Raw genomic sequence first — 13,184 nt, forward strand, 5'->3', positions numbered from 1 at the left:
TTTTTTTTGCGAATGGCGGGCACGATAACTCAAAAACTAATAACCCAATCGATTTCAAATTTTTACACGTTTCTCTGTGACTGTATAGCTATCGTATGAACTTGGTTTTTGGTAAAAAATCGGCGATTTTCCAAAAATATTTTTTCAAAGGTCCGCCATTTTGTTAATTTTAGAGCGAAGTCAATAATCCTAGTTCATACGAGAGCCAGACATGTACTCTTTCTAACACCGTTGGAATTTTCGGATTCCGATGTTCCAGTGAGGAGTTATCATGCCCGCCATCAAAAATAAGGACTTTTCTTTGATCACAAAAAACAACAACAAAATTTGTTTGTAAATTATTTTTCTTCCTTTTTAAATCTTCAAATATATATGTGCAAAGTTACAAACCTTAACAAGCATTGGTATTGATTTACCAGCCCATTGAAAATCTTGAAAAATTAAAATAGAGAGAGGGTGGGGGGGATTCCCTTAAATGAATCCCATTTTCGGATTTAATGTAGTTTTTTTATATTACGATGTGGAAAGAATGGATCAAATCAGTTATTCAAATTGCTTCAAATTATATTAACAAGCTCTTAGACAGTTCATCCTTTGTTGGGGAGGTATAAGGGATTGTACCGATGGGTCTTCGGACAAAAACTGAATTGGTTATAATATTAAAATTTGCAAACTTTGTACCGAATCATACATTGCTTTAGCTTGATATTGGATTAAAAAATTGTCTAGATGTTGTCTCTTTTGTATGGCGGTACTAAAAGGAGTGTAGGTTTCCAAGGGCTAATATCGGGTGTGGATTTTTAAAATAATTTTTGATAAATTATTATAAGGCCTTATTTTTGTAACTGCTATTTTTAAGGCCTAATATGAGGCGTGGATTATTTAAAGGCCTAATATGTGGCGTGGATTTTTTAAAGGCATAATATGAAGCGTGGATTTTTAAAGGCCTAATATGAGGCATGGTTTTTAACGGCCTAATATGAGGCATGGATTTTTTAACGGCTTAATATGAGGCGTGGATTTTTTTAACGGCTTAATATGAGGCGTGGATTTTTTAAAGTCCTAATATGTGGCGTGGATTTTTTAAAGTCCTAATATGTGGCGTGGATTTTTTAAAGTCCTAATATGTGGCGTGGATTTTTAAAGGCCTAAAATATGAATAATTTTTGGTTTTTTATAAGTTCTAACTAATAAGTACTTATGTAAAATTTAAAATGAATATACATATGACATACTTTAAGCTTGATATACATATTTTATTACTGTTTTAATGGACGAATTTAAAGTGTTCAAAAATGCACCTTTGAACAAAGCTTTGTATTTATGAACGGAATGGTTTTTAAAGTGTTCATGTTCAAATATATATGTATTGTATTCATATATATCAGAAATGCATTTATTTATTAAAACTATATACAAAAATATTCGAAAATTAAAGAATTCAAATCAAACTTAGTTGAAACGTAAAATAACATAAAAACAAAAATTTATATGGTAATCTTTTTAACCCATTTGAAATTTTTGAGAAATCGAAGCCAAAAGTTAAAGACTCAGTTTTTTTACTGGAGTTATGTATGGGTATGTTCAAAGGTGCCCCACCTGTGGTAGTTTACGGAAATTTATAACAACTTTTTTTGTAGGAAATATATAGGGGAGAGGGGGCACCTTTGAACAGCGCTCTTAAAATCTCGGTTTAAAATTTTCCGAACCGCAACCACATTTTTGTATATGGCAATATTGTTCTCTATCTGCGTAAACCACTTTGGCTAGCTTTTTCAGTTGTCGACAAATTGTGCATGGGTGACCATGTTTTCGAGGTGCATTGTAAACTTTTAATCTTTTGGTTGTAAGGGCGCAGGAAGAATTCGGTGATCGTTTTCTTTGAAATGATTGCATTCCAACAATCATTTCAAACATAACTAATGTATTTTCTTTCATATATATTTTTAACAAAAAAAATATTATAAATTTCCGTAAAATGCCACAGGTGGGGCACTTTTGAACATGCCAAATAAACTCCAGTAAAAAACGGAGTTTTTAACTTTTGGCTTCGATTTCTCAAAATTTCAAATGGGCTAATATGATTACGAAATTGACTGTATTTTTCACCATATTAATTTTTGTTTTCAAGTCATTTTATATTTTAATAAATTTTGATTTGAATTTTTTAATTTTCGAAACTTTTGGTATATATTTTTTCATGATTAAATGTAGTTCTGATATGTACGAATAAAATACATACATATTTCAACATAAACACTGTAAAAAACCATGTCGTTCTAAAATGCCAACCCATGTTCTAAACTAAAAAGTGTTCAAAGGGGCCACCCTCTCCCCTATATATACACTGCGTATCATAACTATAGACGCACCTTTAATTCAATTGGTATGTTAGTTCACAAATAAAATGGACCCATTAACTCATTGTTCACAATAAAACGATCAAAAACACATATTATTCAACAAAAATAATTAATTTATTCTTTATGGTTTCGCCGAAATCTGCACTTTCAAAATTGCTGGTGTTGCATAACTATAGACGCACTTTTACAAAATTAGAAAAATTTATTTTTTAAAACTTAAATAAAACAAAATAACTTTTATAAATAATGGGTAGGGCCTCCCTTATTTTGAATAAGTTCATACATTTTATCCATCACACTGTTGATCAAAATTATTCGCAAGTCTTCATCGATTGACCACCATTCATCGAAAATCACTTCTTGGAGGTAAACTACAGTTTGGAATTGGAGGTTTTCTGCATAGACACGATGAGTCAAGATTCCACACATGTTCTCGATCGGATTCTGGTCGGCAATTTTAATATTTTTCGATTTTAACCATACTTGAGTATGGTGACTTTTGTGAACTGGTGCGTTGTCCTGCTAAAAACGAGTCCTTGATTGTTGCTTCTTTCCCAAAACGGCAATAATTTGTCTTCCAAGACCTGAACGTACTCCATTGAATTCATCCGACAACTTGGAAATGTCAAATAAAGCATTCCGTGGCTATAAAATGCTCCCAAGGTGGCGGTTACCGAAATATCGTTATTTCTTAATACGATATTTCGGTGGCTGTTCCTTAATGGCCTTGGGAGCATTTTATAGCCACGGAATACTTTATTTGACATTTCCATCTTGTCGGATGGAGTACGTTCAAGTCTTGGAAGACAAATTGTTGCAATTTTGGGAAAGCAGCAACAATAAAGGACTCGTTTTTCAGCAGGACAACGCGCCAGTTAATAAAAGTCGCCATAATCAAGTATGGTTAAAATTAAGAAATATTAAAATTTCCGACCAGAATCCGATCGAGAACATGTGTGGAATCTTGACTCGTCGTGTCTATGCAGAAAACCGCCAATACCTAACATTATTTTATTTCCAAGAAGTGATTATCGATGAATGGCGGTCAATCGATGAAGACTTGCGAATAATTTTGATCAACAGTGTGATGGATAAAATTTTTGAACTTATTCAAAATAAGGGAGGTCCTACCAATTATTTATAAAAGTTATTTTATTTTATTTAAGTTTTAAAAAATAATTTTTTCTAATTTTGTAAAAGTGCGTCTATAGTTATGCAACACCAGCAATTTTGAAAGTGCGGAATTCGGCGAAACCATAAAGAATACTTTAATTATTTTTGTTGAATAATATGTATTTTTGATCGTTTTATTGTGAACAATGAGTTAATGGGTCCATTTTATTTGTGAACTAACATACCAATTGAATTAAAGGTGCGTCTATAGTTATGATACGCAGTGTATATATATATATAAAAGAAAATACATTAGTTATGTTTGAAATGATTGTTGGAATGCAAAAAAATTGTTTAACGAAAGAAGACTATGTTTACAATCGTAGTGCGACAGCTGAAAAAGCTAGCCAAAATGGCGTACGCAGATAAAAAAGATTGGCATATAAAAAAATTATGTTGTGGGTCGGAAAAATGTTAAAACGAATTTTTAATATTGAAACGTTCATATGTGCTTTTAGCCAAGACAACAATTAAAAGCACAAATGTGTGGTTGATGGGTTTCATGACTATTCAAAACAGTTTTGGTTCAACCGTTATTTCATAAAAGCTGTTATGTTACAGTTATGTCACTAAAAGCTTCTTATTATTATTTACGAACGCAATTATCACATTAGAAAATGTTGTTTACATTCTTAAAGCTTTTCTGCTGTTAATAACAAAGGCCGCAAAACCAATGAACCGTATTTCAAGTTAGTTCGGACAATGAAATGTAGATGGCGAGAGGAAATTGTCGTTGCAATTATCCGGCCTTTTTTAATAACGCGCAGTCTATATAATTGATATATGTATCGTTTAACAAAATTTCAATAAATCTGATATTAAAATGACAAGAATAAATCCAGAACTTTTAAAAGATTTTGAAATAGTGTCTGCCTCTATGTTATACCATTCAACAATTTTGGCTTTCTTAGCAAAATCGACGTGTAGAAGTTGTTTTGGTAGAATGCTGGCAAATCTACCAGAGACCACCAGCATCAAATCCTTCAAAAAAAAAAAAAAAAAAAAAAAAAAAACACGAAAAATGCATTGACATATCAACTACAAAGCCGCATTCGAAAGCCCAATCCCGTAGAGGTGTTCAATGTCATGTCTGCGTTTGGCTTTAATATGGCTATGCAGGCCAACTTTAAGTGGCACAAGGTCAGCAGTTAAGTCGGAAAGACGTCTCAGAGCCCACCAATATCGAACGAGGATTCAGAAAAGGTGACAGTTTTACGTGTGACCTGTTTAACATCCTGCGAGATAGAAATGTATACAGAAATTTAACTCTGTACACAAAATAGCGTATGTTACTCGCCTAAGCCGACGACATCGACATAATGGGTTGAACATTGCGAGCGGTAAACACCCACCTTTGAACGAAATGATAAGGAGTCTGCCAAAATGGGACTGCCCATAAATGGCGAGAAAACCAAGCTGATGGTATCAACGCGCAAGACGTCCAGTAGACTCGGACCAATTGTGAAACTTGAAAACTACAGTTTTGATGTAGTGAACGATTTATATACCTGGGTACCGGCATAAACAAAACTTATAATATCAGCTTTGAAATCCGGAGGATCAGTTGTTAGCCAACTTATGATACTTGCTTTTTAAGCAACTCAAAAGCAAGTCCACCTCTCTCTCAGACCAAACCCACACTCTACAAGACGCTGATATTGCCCGTGCTGTTGTATGGATCTGAAGCATGGGTACTTGCGCAAGCAGATGAGGCAGCTCTTGGAAGATCTGTGGGCCGATCTACGGTCGACGGCGAATATCGTCGTTGAATGAATCATGAGATAGTATACTATCTATTCTCGGACATCGACGTATATTGAAATGGATCACAAATTTATTTTAATAATTTAATACCTGGACCTATTCGAAATACCGAAAATATGGTTGGACCTAAGTGGGCTGAGAAAAAGTACCAAAGAAGTTATTTTGGGCTGCTAAATCCAAAGTGCAGCTAACTCAAGACTACTGTAGACAATTTTTATCGAATAAGTTTTTCTTCCTTCAAAACCCTAGCGCCTCTAGTAAAAATGTCTAGCACCTATTAAAATCAAAACTGTAGAGACCTGGTGGTGGTGCTATTAATTCTCGCTAGTCGGGAGACGGACCAATAACATAAAGAGGAAAAAACTGACCGTAATATAGTTGTAATGTTAAACATGTTTTACGAATAAGCTTTTCCCTTTTCAAAAAATGCGTGTATGAGCAAAAGTTCAAAACAAATATATTGTCATAGAATTTATTCTCACCAAGGATATATTTTATGGTGTTTCCGTAGAACAATTCGAGAAGATATTGCAAGCGGAATACCACAAATTCATGGTGGAGGGAATAAATTATTATATTTGTCGTTTTCAAGAACATCACACGGTTGACAACATTGACACTTTAAAAGTTTCCAAAAATAATTTCAAAGCTAAAGCTTTCATTTGAAGCTAAAGCTTCGACCCGGTATGTTTTTTGGAATGACACGTGCGTTTTACAATTGGTTTGTTGTTGTTTGTTTCTCTTCTTCTGCTACTATTTTCACACTGTGCTTTTGTACTGCAGTATGACACTGGTTTTGTTGTAATAACATTTCTTACAACAACAACAAATAGCCGAAAAAATGGTTAGAAATTAGTTTAGTGGGTTAAATCTGTTGTTGCTGTTTGTTTGCCTGACGGTTTGAGTGTATGTGATTGTTTGTAACCACTTCAATGTCCGGGTGTGAATGACTCTTTTTTTCCATGTGGACGACGGGTCGACCGGTTTTGTGTAAAGTTTAAAATAAAAGAAACCGCACAATATGCAAATTATTTGATAGGCATTGGCACTGTTTTATTGTAGTTGTTGTTTATTTTTGTTGCTGCTGCTGCAAAGGTCAATTTCCATAACGCCTGATTTTGTTGGAAATTTAATATAACAATTTAATTGAATTTATTTAAAATGAAAATTATTTAATAAAAAAAAAGAAGTTGAGGTCGAACCTTATTTCTGTGGGGAACTGATAAATCTAATTACGTCCTGTGTGTGTAATAAAGATAACCTATTTTGACATTATGTTTGAAGCTGTAGTGTACTTTATTAAAATAAATTATATTGTTTATTGCATTGTTGATGGTTTGTGAATACATAATAGGTTGCCATTACTTTGTAGTTGCAATTGGAATCAATCTGGGTATTCATACATACATGTGGATGATTTTAGCTTTTATAGTCTTGAACAAGCAAAATAATTGTCAATGTTTATGAAAACTCAAAATGAAATAAAAATCAGTCAGCAAAGTTAACAAGTCGAACGGGCCGACTTATGAGAATGGGATCGGGTGAACAAACTTGACTCTTCATAATAATCGGTCCATATTTATTTGTCAATTATTTGTTAAAAGCAAGTACTTTATATAACGAATAATAAAACCTGAGGCAATATCGAATTGTCGACAGATAGGCCTTACAAAAATCTAGAGTTATGTAGTTCCGGAACGAGCTAGTTCCTTTAAAGGAATGATAGGAACTAGGGCCAGTTCTTTAGTTCCTATAGTTTCTTTTACTGATCTCATTCCTTTCACTAATCTGATAATTTTCCTTTATTTCCATTTCCTCATTCGTTCTCCTTCGTTTTTCAGAAGATATGCTCGTCAATTTATTATTGTGTAAATAATAAAATTATTTAAAAATTATTTATTGCTTATCTTCTGAATATTCTACTAAATATAAATTAATTTAAATCATTTTTTTATTTTTGCTCAATTTGTTTACTTTTTACTTCCATCACCGATCAACAAGGAATAAATAAAAATAACGATGAATAAGAGATTTAAAGGAACTATCTAGGAGTCGGAACTATATGGAGCAAATAAACTAGTTCCTTTTAAAAAAAGGAACGAAATAGATGGATCCGCTCCACTCTAAAAAATTTACGGCTCATATTAAGCCTTTAAAAATCCACACTTTATATACCCTACACAACTTCCACGAAAATCGCGATATTTGCACCCTCATGACCGAATAGAGGTCAACAAATATTATTATTACCAATATTCAGTACAGCCCCTCTAATTACTTGTCCAGATTTCCTTTACCGTGGGTTGTGTTGTGTTCGGGTTTCAATTTTTGCCTATAGATCGACTCGAAAAAAAAAACACAAAAAATATAATTTTTCGGTCCATTTCATCCCAATATTATTATCTGATCATCAGCCAAAATTATAGGCATTGTCCTTGATCCTCTTAGAAAATTTCTAAGCGATCCGCGCTATATTTTCGCCCCCTAATGTGGTAATAATATATGAATACGTAAGCGCCTGCAAATATTTACGTGTAACTCCCACATCTGAGTACATACGACAATATAATTGGTATCAATTTAAAGGCCAACGACTCCTCTTGGATATACTAGCAACTTCTATGTCCTTCAGGGGTAAATATATAAATAAAAAATAAAAAAAATAAATTTTCACACAAAAGTCAGGGTCCTTTTGACCCGCTAAATATTGACCGATCTTTATCAAAACAGGCATGCTTATTCTTTGGTCTGATCTTTACTAAAAACAATAGGTATCTTCATTGGCCAGAACCCATCCTACATGCAAAATGTCGTGAAGATTGGTCCATAACTTTGGCCTGTATCGTGTTTACAAATTATAATGGACAGACGGACGGACACACATGCCTCATATTACCTTGAAAAAGGTATAATTCAAAATCTAAACTCTACAGACACTTCAACAAATTTAAAAAAAATCCACACTCTCTTGGTTAAAAGAAAAAAACATTCCGTAAAAAATCCCCACTCTTGGTATTAAAAAATAATCTCTTTTCTAAAGGAACGTGAGTATTTATTAAAAATTGTCCCCACTATCTGCACTAAAAACATATTCTTGCATGCTCTATTGGTACTTGAAAAAATATTCTTTAAAAAATGTACTCTATTGCAAGATTTTTTTTATTAAGATTTTTTCAGAATTTGTCTATACACATAAAAAGTACATCAATTTACTTATCCAATAGTGAAAGTTTCATTCAAATATCTCCATTCATCGCCGAGTTATGACCATTTAAAATTCACCATGTGTCAAAATATTGCTGCTACACGATTCTGTTTGCCTAGTACGCAGATGGGAAAACTGAAGAAATTGCAATTCCCCAAAAACAGAAAAATTCAGATCTGTTGCCAGATTGTTTGCTTTGTGTTTCCATGTCAGCTTTTGAAATTATTAGGCTACTTTTAGGCGTTACAAAATGGAGAAAACAATATTACAACATATCCTCTATCTGTATACCCTTCATCACACTGTGGTACAGGGCATTATGTCTTTGTGCATATGTTTGTAACAGGCAAAAGGAAATGAGATAGACACATGATTCCTTTTGAGAATATGCATCACTTTCTGAGTCGATTTACGCATGTCCGTCTGTCCATCTGTCCGTCCATGTATTTTTGTGAACAAAGTACAGGTCGCATTTAAGATCCGATTTGGGTGAAATTTCGCACAAGTAACTTATTTGGCCCAAGGACGAACCCTATTGAAATTGGGAAAAATCGGTTCAGATTTAGATATAGCTTTTTTCGTCCGATTTAATGTAAATGGTCCAACAAAGTCCCTATATATCTCTCGATTTCAAATCCAGTAAATTTGGCACTTTTATAATTTAAATAAATCGATTCCAAAATATTTAACACGGTGCCACTTTTTTTTAAAAAATTCAGTGTAAAAGTGTACGCTGAAAAAAAGTGTTGTATCCGGGTGTCTTTACCAGTGTTACCAACCTTTTATAAAAAAAACACATACAATATTTAATCCATGGCCTACTTTCAGGCATAATTTCCATTTACAAAAATGAATAATAAATAAATAAATTTCCATAACCTCCAAAGAAAACTATTAAATTTTGAATTTTTTACTTGATTTTATTTAATTCACAAACTATATTTTGAAATTAAAATGACGATTTAATATAAGAAAAGTAGAATTTGAGACTTTACATATTTTTGAATGTCCTCTTTATTGTGGAGTGTACAAACCACAGGGTATTATGCTTTTGTACATGACATGAGCGTATACATCAAATTATTTCCTGAGTCGGTTGTATCCATAACCGTTCCTCCTTCTGCCTGTCTGTTTGAAACAACCATTTCATACTGTTCTCCATCCTCTTTGATAATCCAACTTACCTTTTTTGTCCAATATATTCAAATAAAAGTCACTTTACATTTATGATTGTTGTTGTTGTTTTTTTACTGTTTATTCATTTAATTTTTATTCTAAAAATTTCTATGGAATATTTTAAGAGTATCGGAAGAGTGAGTTATGTATTTACACAATTTCAATATATATCGTCTGAGAATTATTACATTGATTACGGATTTGAAGGTATGGGGGATTTGATTCAATAAAAATATTTTCTTTACTGGTTTATGTTGTTCTCTTTACTTTTTGTATTTTGTTTAAATGGTAGGAGGAGTATGTATTTGTTCATATTTACTTGTGTATGTATATATATTTATTTATCTTTTTGAATTATTTTTGTTAGTTTGTCTTTTCATGAAAAAATATATTTAACTAAGGCTATGTGGAAAAAAAGAAGATAGAGAGTAAAATCAAATGTTAGTATAATTTCAAAAAAATAAAATATTGATATAAAAATACGATTATAAACTTTTTAAAGCAATATATTTCCTTTTAATGACAAAAAATAAAACTTTGGGTTCTGCTTTTTTATTGCAGTTAACCATTGTAGCCCATGTAGTTTCCATATGCTGGTGGTTGGGTGGGATAGTTTTTAGCACCACTGGAACTGGAGGACGATGAGGAAGAACCGGATTTTGATGGATTCTCACTGAAAAGACCACCGAAATTCTTTGAAGATAGAATATCACCCAAACCACCAGAGCTGCTGTGACCACCGCCAGAGCCGCCGCCACCGCCCAATAGACTACCCAAGAAGCTGCTGGCACTGCTACCACCGCTGCTGCCGCCACCACCGCCACCAGACAAAACACTGCCCAAGAAGCTGCTGGCACTGCTACCACCGCTGCTGCTGCCACCACCGCCGCCACCAGACAAAACATTGCCCAATAAACCGCCCAAGATATTACTGGCAGTACTACCGGATGATGAGGAACCGCCGGATGAGGAACCACCGCCATAACCACCACTTGGCTGATAGCCACCGCTGGGTTGGCTGGGCTGTGGTTGATTACCACCTCCTCTCAAGGTATTGGCAATTTGTCCAGCAATAATACCGGTTACAGCATTCCGAACTTCAGGACTGGATAAGAAATTCGAGAAGAAACCACCACCCTCTTTTTCTTTGGTGGGAGCACGACCTGGTGCAGGAGCTGGAGGAGTATACCCACCATGACCACCGCCATAACCACCTTGTCCGCCACCATAACCAGGAGCTGGGGGAGTGTAACCACCACCATAACCGCCTTGATAACCTGGTGGTACATAACCACCGGGATTGTAACCGCCGGGTTGATAACCACCACCACCCATTGAACCGCGATTATCGCTAGGCAAGCTGGGATACAAGCTATGACCGCCAGAACCTCCAGTATTGAAGGCGGGTGCACTGGGAGCTGGTGGAGCGCTGGGATTATCATTATTGGTAGTATGCGAATTAACAACTGTGTTGTGGTGCAAATATATTTAATGAGCGTGTTTTTTAGGTATAGTGTTATGGACATTAAGCCAAGCCGTTTTGCAAGATGTGTAGTTGTATGTCAGTCAGTTAGCCAGCCAGCAGCACGTAATATTTTTCCAATAAAACCATCAAAATGAAACGCAAAAATTGATATTGAACAGAAAAATAAAAGCAAATAAAAAAGAAATAAAAAAATATTAGTGATCGTTTTTTAGCCAAAAAATATTATCTACAACAATAACAAACAATGTACATATTAATTAAATGTATATAAAATATTATTATGTTTTTATATGTTTTAGTTTTATTATTAATTATAAAAATCCTAACTATATACAATATTTTAAAAGCAAAAAACAAATATGGTGAGTTTTGAAATGAACACTGTGTATAGATTTATTTATAACTGTTGAATTTATAACTACTTTAAAGATATTTAAAATTTCGATTCACAAACAGTGTTGCCAATTAAGCGCTATATTTAGCATTTTTAAAATCGTTTAGCATCAAAATATTGATGCATTTTTAATTTCTTCCTTGAAACTAATTCCTGTGTCGGTGAAAAATTCCTCCTGGTGTGTCTCGCAGACAGTGGGTGATAATAATACTTCTAAATAATATCAATATCAGTTTTATTAGCTGTTGCTTCAAAATTTTCTACAGAAGAGATAATCTTTCCCGTATCTCTAGATATTGAAATTGTAGCTGTTAAGATTCGGTTGGGCAATATAACGTTGTATATAACATGCTCATATATTCCACCTAATTCAAGCGTTGACATATACATTAAGCATACATCATTCATTCTAGATTTATATCAATCAGCTAAAGATAATGATATTTGTATAACCCTTGGCGATTTTAATTTGCCTAATATTAAATGGTCTCACAGTTCCAATTCTTATGAATTTATGCCAATTACAAGTTGTGATCGTGTTAACCAATGTATTAGTCCCTTATTTAACACCGGCCTGTCCCAAATCAACAATATTCAAAATTCCTTTGGGAAGCTGCTCGACCTTATATTTGTGAGTCATCCTCGTGATATCTTGCTCTTTCCTTGTCATCCACTTGTACACCCTGAAGATAAATATCATCCCACTATTCAGCTACAGTATCCTTTGGCAAATAATCCCCCTAAATCTTCTGCGGATCAGATAAATAAAACTATATACTGTTTTTCTCGTACAAACTACACTAATTTAAATTCCTTTTTAAGTTCTATTGACTGGACACAACTTCAATCATTAGGCTCCCTAGATGAAATGTTAAATATGTTTTATTCGATTCTAGAGAATGGTATTTCTAAAGCTGTGCCTAAAGCGAAAATTGCGGAAAAAACTGGTCCTCCGTGGAATTCAGCTATATTGTCAAAATTAAAGAACAAAAAGAACAAGTTATACAAAAAATTCAAGAAAAGTGGTACGCTTTCTGACTTTGCAAATTACTCCAGCATCAGGTCAAAATACAACATCTTAAACAAAGAGCAATATAAGAGATATATCAATAAAATTAAGAACGAGTTAGTAACGAACCCGAAATCGTTTTATAGCTTTATTAACACAAAGCGACGATCTAGGTTGTATCCAAAAACCCTAAAATATGGGTTAGATTGTTTCGATGATGATACTGGCATTTCAAATGCATTTGCATCGTTTTTTAAAACAACATATTCTAATAAGTTCCTCACTGATGATTTTCAATATCCGTACACAATTCCTGAGTTTTGTTCAATAAATACGCCTTCATTAAACGTTGTGACAGTTTTAAATAATTTAAAAAGTTTGAAAAATATTACTACGCCTGGTCCGGATGGAGTTCCTGCATGTATATTAAAGCATTGTGCTGATAATCTTGCATACCCACTTTATTTAATGTTTAAAAAATCTATAACAACAGGTTATTTCCCCACTATGTGGAAGGAATCATTTATTATTCCATTATTTAAATCTGGTAGTAGAACAGATGTATCAAACTACAGGGGCATTGCAAAACTAAATGCAATTCCAAAACTCTTCGA

At 33.6% G+C, this 13,184-nt stretch overlaps 1 protein-coding gene across 1 annotated transcript; it reads right to left on the bottom strand.

Annotated features, from left to right (window-relative positions):
• Window positions 1-10,242: 10,242 nt before the first annotated feature.
• On the bottom strand, window positions 10,243-11,147 carry LOC133325440 (keratin, type I cytoskeletal 10-like; the record flags this gene model as incomplete). Its single annotated transcript, XM_061534203.1, has 1 exon — window positions 10,243-11,147. A coding segment is annotated over one exon (905 nt), but the record flags the coding sequence as incomplete, so codon positions are not given.
• Between the last annotated feature and the right edge of the window lie 2,037 nt (window positions 11,148-13,184).

The sequence above is a fragment of the Musca vetustissima genome, unplaced genomic scaffold (assembly GCF_032173495.1).
Source record: "Musca vetustissima isolate MV318-11 ecotype Yass unplaced genomic scaffold, APGP_CSIRO_Mvet_v1 utg506089, whole genome shotgun sequence".
NCBI lineage: Eukaryota > Metazoa > Arthropoda > Insecta > Diptera > Muscidae > Musca > Musca vetustissima.